Here is an 8,947-nt window from a genome sequence, read left to right on the forward strand (position 1 = left end):
TATAAGGATAGTATTGTTTCTAATATTTTAGCAATATTATAACTTTTTTGTTTTGTTGTATATAATACTTGAAAATAGGTGTTATCCACATAAATATTCTTATTAGGTTAGGTTTTAGTTTAAGCATACATTTATCGTTTAACGGTTATTCTTTTGACATATATTTTATCCGATTTACGTAAGTACCAAATACAGGTAAAAATAATTAGGTTCCTAATTATTTACCATACGTTTATTTTTTTCTTGATTACGAGTTACGGTTTGTTTAATTTTTCATATCTTAGGTTCTTTTTTCGTCATTATAATGCCTAGAAAAAGATCTCAGCTTTCTCGGCAGACTGCTACTGCAAAGCGGCTGCGAGTTTTGCGCAGCAATGAAACAGAGGATGAAAATATGCATAGGTTGGCTACTCAACGAGAAATCAGTGAACAAAACCGTGCTAATGAATCGATTATTGAACGGTCGCAGCGTCTAGCCTCACAAAATTTCCGAACTTCGGCAAACCGACAACGGGAATCAAGCGCTGAACGTTCTCAACGTTTAGCTTCACAGAGTTCTCGAACTTTGGCAAACCGACAACGGGAATCAAGCGCTGAACGTTCTCAACGTTTAGCCTCACAGAGTTCTCGAACTTTGGCAAACCGACAACGGGAATCAAGCGCTGAACGTTCTCAACGTTTAGCTTCACAGAGTTCTCGAACTTTGGCAAACCGACAACGGGAATCAAGCGCTGAACGTTCTCAACGTTTAGCCTCACACAGTTCTCGAACTTTGGCAAACCGACAACGGGAATCAAGCGCTGAACGTTTTCAACGTTTAGCCTCACAGAATTCCCGCACTTTGGCTAACCGCGATCGGGAATCGAGCACTGAAAGATCCCATCGATTAGCACAGCAAAATGCACGATCAGCAAGAAATAGAACTCGCAGGCAACATAATTTATTAAATGCTGCGTTTGCTTATGATTGTACACTTGACTATACTGAGCTAAATGATATTGATATTGGCAGAATGAATAAAATATGCAACTTATGCCAAGCAAAAAAATGGGCGACTGAAACTCCTGGACTGTGTTGTAGTGGTGGCAAAGTAAATATACCAATAATTCCGGAACCAACTACAGTTTTAAAAGAACTGATATCAGGCTCACATCCATCATCAAAGCATTTCTTAAATCACTCAAGGCAATATAATACACTATTTCAGATGACTTCATTTGGTGCCAAAGAGATTCGTGAGGGAAACTTTATGCCCACTTTTAAAGTCCAAGGGCAAGTTTATCACTTAATCGGTAACTTACTTCCAGCTGAAGGGGCACAGCCCGAATTTTTGCAAATATATTTTGTTTCACATGCAGATCAGGTATCCTTACGCTCAAATTTAAATCCAAGCTTGCAAATCGATCTTATCGACGCTCTCCAAACATATCTTCACGATCATAAAACGTATATTCAAAGTTTCAAATACAATCTGGAAAATAGACCACCGAATGACTTCAAACTTATTATTCATGCTGATGTGAAACCTCCTAATGAGCATCGAGGTCGATATAATGCGCCAATAGTAGATGAAGTAGCTGTTCTTTTGATAGATGAAGACAAAGGTCCCCGAGATATTGTGTTGACGGCGAGAGATGGTGGACTTCAACGAGTTTCTGAACTTCATAGATCTTATGACCCACTTCAGTATCCTTTACTGTTTCCCTTTGGTAATGACGGATACTGTATAAATATTCCACAGCAGAATACTGCTGCTAGATCTAAAACTGTATCATGTATGCAATTCTATGCATTTAGACTCATGTTGAGAATAAATGACTTTAACAGCATACATTATTTCAAGGGATTATTCAACCAGTATTGTGTTGATATGGAAGCTAAAATGATTTCTGAGAGGCTAGACTTCATAAAAAGAAATCAAAAAAAATTGAGAGCAGAAGAGTACATTCATTTAAGAGATGCCGTGGTTAATGATGCGAATATAGACGCTTCTAATGTTGGCCAGCATGTTATACTGCCGTCGTCATTTACAGGATCCCCCAGATACATGAACGAAAAAAGTCAAGATGCCATGACATTTGTCAGGAAATTTGGAAAACCAGATCTCTTCATTACATTTACATGTAACTCCGAATGGCCGGAAATAAAAATTGAGTTATTACCCGATCAGCATTCTTACGACAGACATGATTTGGTTTCTAGAGTATTTCATTTAAAACTCAAAAATATGATACTCCTTCTGACGAAGAAAAATATTTTTGGGCCTTCAAGAGCCTTTGTTTACAGCGTAGAATGGCAAAAAAGAGGTTTACCACACGCCCACATTTTATTGTGGCTGGCTATCAAAGTACAACCAGATTCTATAGATGCAATAATATCGGCTGAAATACCTGACAAACGACAAGATCCAATTTTTCATAATATTGTCATAAAAAATATGATACATGGTCCTTGCGGATTTCATAACCCTGCGTCACCATGTATGAAAGAAAACATTTGTTCTAAAAAGTACCCTAGGAATTTTATTTCTGAAACACAAACCGGGGATGATGGTTACCCAACCTACAGGCGCAGGTCTCCAGATAATGGTGGAAACACAGCAATAATTCGTGTCAAGGGTACAGAAATGAGCGTGGATAATAGGTGGGTTGTTCCCTATAATCCAGTTCTATCACGAATTTTCAATGCACACATTAACGTAGAGTTTTGTCAATCGGTCAAAGCTATTAAGTACATCTGTAAGTATATTCATAAAGGCTCTGACCAAGCCACATTTTCGCTTCAAAGTAATAACAATGAAGTAGAAACATATCTAAATGGTCGCTATATAAGTTCTTCGGAAGCGATCTGGAGAATTTTCCAATTTCCTATTCATGAACGTTTTCCGGCAGTAGTTCATTTAGCGGTTCATTTGGAAAATGGACAAAGAGTTTATTTTGATAATAATGCAAACCTTCAAGATCGTGTTAATAATCCTTCATCAACGACACTTACAGCGTTCTTTGACCTTTGCAAGAGGGACGATTTTGCAAAAACCCTTTTATATCACGAAGTACCCCAGTATTACGTATGGGAAAGAAATTCATTTTCTAGAAGAAAACGTGGGCAAGATGTTGAAGGATATCCCGGTGTAAAAAAGACACAACTTTAGGCCGTGTCTACAACATTCATCCGACTCAAACTGAATGTTTTTATTTAAGAATGTTACTGCAACATGTTCGCGGTCCAATGTCATTTGAATATCTAAGGACCGTGAATGGTGTTATTTGCCAAACTTATCAAGGCGCTTGCAAGGAATTAGGTTTACTGGAGGGAGATGAACATTGGCAGAATACAATGTCAGATGCTGTAATGTCCGAGCCAGCCACAAAATTAAGAGAATTATTTACCATCATCCTTATATTTTGCCAACCATCTGACCCTTTAGCATTATGGAATAAATTTCGTAATGCTTTATGTGAAGATATACTAAACAGAATGCGTAATGAGAATCAAGATATGACATTAGCATATAATGATGATATATACAATGATGGACTAATCATGATTGAAGATAAAATTCATGAGATTTGCGATAAATCACTAACTGATTTTGGGCTTCCTGTATCAAAAAGGATTAATTCACTTAATCATCTGGATCCGTTAGAAGTAGCATTGCGAAAACCATATGATCTAAATTAATTGAATGATTATATTACTCAAAATGAACCAAAATTAGTTAATGACCAGGTGACCGCGTATTATTGTGTTATGCAAAGTGTTCGTCTTAGTGAAGGAAAAGTATTTTTTTTTGGATGCTCCCGGTGGAACCGGCAAGACCTTTATTACTAATCTTATATTAGCAAAAGTAAGGTCTCAGGGAATGCTAGCTTTGGCAGTAGCGTCGTCAGGTATCGCTGCAACTTTATTAGCAGGTGGACGCACAGCTCATTCCACTTTTAAACTGCCCCTAACTGTTTCTTTACAAAAAGATAGCGTGTGCTCTATACGTAAAAATGGCCCTTTGGGAAAAGTTTTACAAGATGTCAGTTTAATGATCTGGGACGAATGTACCATGATCCATAGAGCTCATGTAGAGGCTCTAGATAGGACTCTTAGAGATATTAGAAGCTGTGATAAAATCATGGGTGGGATTACTGTCATGTTTGCTGGGGACTTTCGACAAACTTTACCAGTAATAGTAAGAGGAACTAGAGCAGACATTGTAAAGTCTTGCCTTAAAAGTTCCCCATTATGGAAGTTTGTAAACATCCTAAAATTAACTACAAATATGAGAGCACATTTGGGTGGAGGTAATATAATTTTTCCTTCAAAGTTACTTTTAATAGGAGACGGGAAAGTACCTCATTTTGAAAATAGAATTGAAATTGATCGTGATTTAGGAGAAAGAGTGAGTAACATTGAGGACTTAATTTCGAAAGTTTACCCCGACATCAGCGAAATAGAAAATAAAGATCATCAATGGATGTGTCAAAGGGCAATATTGGCGGCGAGAAACAGTAGCGTAGACGAAATTAATGATTTAATTTTAAGTAAACTTCCAGGAGACATAGTTACCTACACATCTATTGATAATGTAATGGATCAGGAAGATGCGGTCCATTACCCACAGGAGTTTCTTAATTCTTTGAACCCCAGTGGTCTTCCCCCATATTCCCTCAAGTTAAAAATAGGTGCCCCAATAATTTTACTCAGAAATCTTAAACCACCAAATTTATGTAACGGGACTCAACTTCAAATCAAATTTCTTCGCAATAACGTGATCGTTGCTATAGTTTTGACTGGTCCAGCAGTTGGTCAAACAGTGCTTATACCTCGCATCCCAATGATACCAAATGATTTACCTTTTAATTTTAAAAGAATTCAATTTCCCGTAAAGCTATCTTTCGCCGTTACAATTAATAAATCACAGGGGCAAACATTTAAACACGTAGGAATTGATTTACGCCAAGACTACTTTTCACACGGCCAACTATATGTCGCGTTGTCAAGATCAGGTTGCGGAGAAAACCAATATGTTCTTCTGCCACAAGAAAATAAAACTAAAAATATTATTTACACAGAAGTACTTTAAATAATTATGTTATTTAAAAACTTAAAATAAATAAATAAACTAAATTGTCTAAAATAATAACAGAAAATTATTTATAAAACCGAGTAGGTTTTTTGCAAAAATAAATATGATGCCGAAAATAACTATTTCACGCGGACGAAGTCGCGGGCATAGCTAGTTATAAATAAAACAACAAAATGAAGAGTTTTGAAATATTTAAAATTAAAATGCCTTCTATCTATAAAATGTTTTTTATCTTCAATTAATCAAAATCTCAAAATAATTTTTATGAACGAGATTAGACATAAACCAGACAGGGCGCTCATTATGTTGAAATCTTCCTAGAAGATCTTTGCAATTTTATGGCAAGGCTTCGATATTTTACCAACTCATAATGAACATTTTAGTAAATATAGTTTCAAATTTATTTCATAGTTATAATTTTTTATCCTTAATTTTTAACAAAAAAAATTGATTTGATGATGACTTTAAATTGAATATGATAAAAGTGTTAAGTACACATACCATTAAAAAGGATTATATGTATTTGATGTAAAGATTAAACACAATTTTCTAGTGTTAAGTATTAAAAGTCCAGAACAAATTTTTAAGAGAATATGACTTAATTAGTTATTATGCAATAAATTCAATTCATACACCAAACTTGCGTCACCTCGTTCTGATGACAAACATGTATTAAATAATATGAATCATTTAGTTACATCACAATTCTTGCGATTGAAGGTCATTAGATTCGTATTTTCAGTTCGAGTTTGATACGTCATAATAATAAATTTACAGGAAAAGTTAGTATCACATTAAAAATATGTTAACTTTTAAATAGCTTTTTTATGTTTAAGCTAAGTACTGCAAACCTTTTAGAATTAAAACCAATTAAAAATAAAAATGGACCTTAGAGACAAAGCAAACCAGACAGTTAAATATATGGAACTTGTTCATTGTGACTATTTCTTTCTCGTCCCGACATGCAAGTAACATTTCAAAAACATTATTTATTGTAAATGTATACATGGGAAAAAGTAAACTATTTGGCAACGCATTTAATTATGTGAGCAAAATAAAGGTAAGCGGATAAAATAATATTATTTTCAATGTTAAATAAATAGACTATGGAACAACACTACTTAAACACGTAACATAAGGAGGGTCGTAGAAAATCTCTTATACGAGCGTCCGTTTTCCTTTACCTAAATCGTTAAAATTAAATATTAAGTAATGTTTCCACGTTGCTTTTATTGCTGGGACCTTTCAGTTCTTAACTTTATTTTAAAGATATATTAGTTCTAAATCTATCAGTATAGAAGTCATAGTCGGAGATACAAACAATATTATACTGTTTTATTTGTAATGATTTCCAACATTTACTTTTCTACAACGCCCTCATAGCAAGCTTATTTATGGAATTCCCATGAATGTTTGATGAGAAGAGCCATATGTCTAGGAGTCATCCTCGATACAAACCTGCCACAAACTTATACAGATGCGTGAGATAGATGCGCTTACTTCTTAGGTAACCCTTATCGCCTGATATGCAGTAAAAATAAAAAATGTCCGTAGAAATATGGACATACTTTACAAGACCTTCAGTGCATCTGTGATTTCCTACACAAGCGTGTACTTTACCCTAGCTCACCCTCCAGCAATCAACAAACTGCAGATGTGGCAAAATAAATCCATATGCAATGCCACAGCGCATCCTGGTACAACGAAAACTCTGATCTCCATAGGGATGTCCAGCTTTCTACAATAGTATCAAGCTTCAAGAAGATCCCAATGAGAATTATCCAGATCGCGATTTTACATTACAAGTCACTTGTCGTCAAAGCGATAGATTACTCCTCGTCCCCATACACCCTGATACGTAGAGGCGTTCTAAGATGTCCTCACAGACCCTAACAATAGAATAAGGACTCACTACACAGATATAAATAAAAATCAGACAAACACAGCGCTCACACGCCGCTTTCGCCAACGAAGACCGCTTCCCTGCTTCATACACGTCGGTCAGGCATTCTCCGCCAGTAGACGTCGTACAGTCGACGTCCTAAAGTTAAAGCTCAGCCTTTTAGAATGACCCTTTTTACGGGAGTATCTCCCCGCCTTCACGTACGTTCTTCATGGGAAGATTCACCGCCGCCCTCCCTCTTCAGTGACGCTGTGAGATACAATAGGGCTAATAGATACTCAAGTCGACAAAATTGTCTGAAAAATGTATTAAATTACATTAAATTTACACAATCCAAGTGTCAATAAAACTAAAAACACTAGCAAAACAGCTCTTAAATTCTATAATAGCCCAAAACAACGTATTTATCTTTGCTGGCTTAATTTACGTTTACCATGAAATTTAAAGTAAAAAACTGTAAACTATCTGTATTGAGTTTGCATACATAAACTAGTGGTGAGGATGCTAATCATTACCATCACGTTAAAATTATCATAGTGTGTGTAAAATTAGAATTTGTATTCTCTTGTATTCCTAATTGTAGCACTTGAGATCCGCACGATGTTAAAATGAAATTATCGTTGAACCGCAAGCGTAACCACAACCTGCTTACTATAATGAAACACAAAGTTTGCTTGAGAATTCAGTATTAAGGTGGAGTTGTTATAATTGGATTTTAACTAGTCTGTTTCATTATATGTACTTACATATATCAACGTAAATTGTTGATATTTCTACTATATATATATATATATATATATATATATATATATATATATAAATAAAAATATAAGACGCTTTGATACTGGTATGAATTAAAACTACTTTACATAATAATAAGCATTTATATTAATTTGTTTATGTATAGTAAAATGTTCATCATCATCAGCCTATAGGAGCCCACTACTGAGCAAAGGCCTCTTCTGACATGGAGAAGGTTAGAGCATTAATCACCGCGCTTGCTCAAGACGGGTTGGCGATTTCAATCTTATTATTTGAAATTATAAGACCAGGATTCCTCACGATGTTTTCCTTTACCTTCCGTCTAAGTAAAATGGTGATCATTGTTATTTTTATTTAATCGTGAAAGAAATTTTGAGTTCATGTTATGTTGACAGTATATGAATATTTATTACAACTTTTTGTAATAAAAAGTCCGGCAAAATACTAGAGATTTTGTTTTACTACATTGGACTTTTTGTTGCGAATTATTATACACAAGGGTATAATATCTCGAAGTTTTATGCAAATTATAACTCATAAATATAAAATATTCAGAACAAAAACATAAATATGTACTTTAACTAAAACTTACCTATGTGAAAAGTTAAATTGGTAAATATTATTTTAAATTCACAAAATTTAATAACAGATCAATATAAAACAAAAACACACACATATTTAGTTTTTCTTTAACCAATGGAAGTTTTATACAACTGCTACAAACAACAAAATTTCAACATAATATATTCGCTAAACAATACCTCATATTCAACATTGCTTTAAAGTGGGTAACATGTTCACACTTGAAAGCTGGTTCGACTAAAGTTTCAAAGATCAATTTTAACTACATTTATCTTGCTGTGAAACTCGAGAGTCTAAATTTACATAAAGACAATGACAAATCTATTTAAACTACCGATTTGTTGGAGCGTTTTAGAATTAAAGTAAATTTGTTTCTAATTTATAAACCGTATGCTGGATATTTTATTATCACGTGTTTTATTTTCAGTTTAATGAAAAAAAAACAAGCTAGTAATGAGTTTTCTAATAAAGTACATTAGAAAGATACAAATATCGAAATTAAACATATTCAACCTTTTCATGTTAAATAACTATGTGTATGAAAACGTATAAATTGGTAAGTATTTGTTTTGTTCTTTCTAGTAGAAACTAAGGTTTTATGAGGTTGGTATAGTAAACATGCA

At 34.3% G+C, this 8,947-nt stretch overlaps 2 protein-coding genes across 2 annotated transcripts; both read left to right on the top strand.

Moving 5' to 3' along the window:
• Positions 1 to 1,012: 1,012 nt before the first annotated feature.
• Positions 1,013 to 3,151, top strand: LOC133319296 (uncharacterized). Its single transcript, XM_061523244.1, has 2 exons — positions 1,013 to 2,480; positions 2,757 to 3,151. Exons 1-2 carry the CDS (start codon positions 1,013 to 1,015, stop codon positions 3,149 to 3,151), a joined length of 1,863 nt encoding a protein of 620 aa, XP_061379228.1.
• A 711-nt stretch (positions 3,152 to 3,862) lies between these two features.
• Positions 3,863 to 6,939, top strand: LOC133319297 (uncharacterized). Its single transcript, XM_061523245.1, has 2 exons — positions 3,863 to 4,873; positions 6,802 to 6,939. Exons 1-2 carry the CDS (start codon positions 3,863 to 3,865, stop codon positions 6,937 to 6,939), a joined length of 1,149 nt encoding a protein of 382 aa, XP_061379229.1.
• Positions 6,940 to 8,947: the final 2,008 nt, after the last annotated feature.

Source organism: Danaus plexippus, chromosome 17, assembly GCF_018135715.1.
Source record: "Danaus plexippus chromosome 17, MEX_DaPlex, whole genome shotgun sequence".
Classification (NCBI taxonomy): Eukaryota; Metazoa; Arthropoda; class Insecta; order Lepidoptera; family Nymphalidae; genus Danaus; species Danaus plexippus.

Excerpts from the sequence above, each read along its gene's own strand:
- LOC133319296 (XM_061523244.1), top strand. The coding sequence starts at position 1,013 with ATGAATAAAATATGCAACTTATGCCAAGCAAAAAAATGGGCGACTGAA. Across the intron at positions 2,481-2,756 it reads TCATAACCCTGCGTCACCAT|GCTCTGACCAAGCCACATTT; the intron begins GTATGAAAGAAA and ends ATATTCATAAAG.
- LOC133319297 (XM_061523245.1), top strand. The coding sequence starts at position 3,863 with ATGCTAGCTTTGGCAGTAGCGTCGTCAGGTATCGCTGCAACTTTATTA. Across the intron at positions 4,874-6,801 it reads TTAAAAGAATTCAATTTCCC|GGATGTCCAGCTTTCTACAA; the intron begins GTAAAGCTATCT and ends TGATCTCCATAG.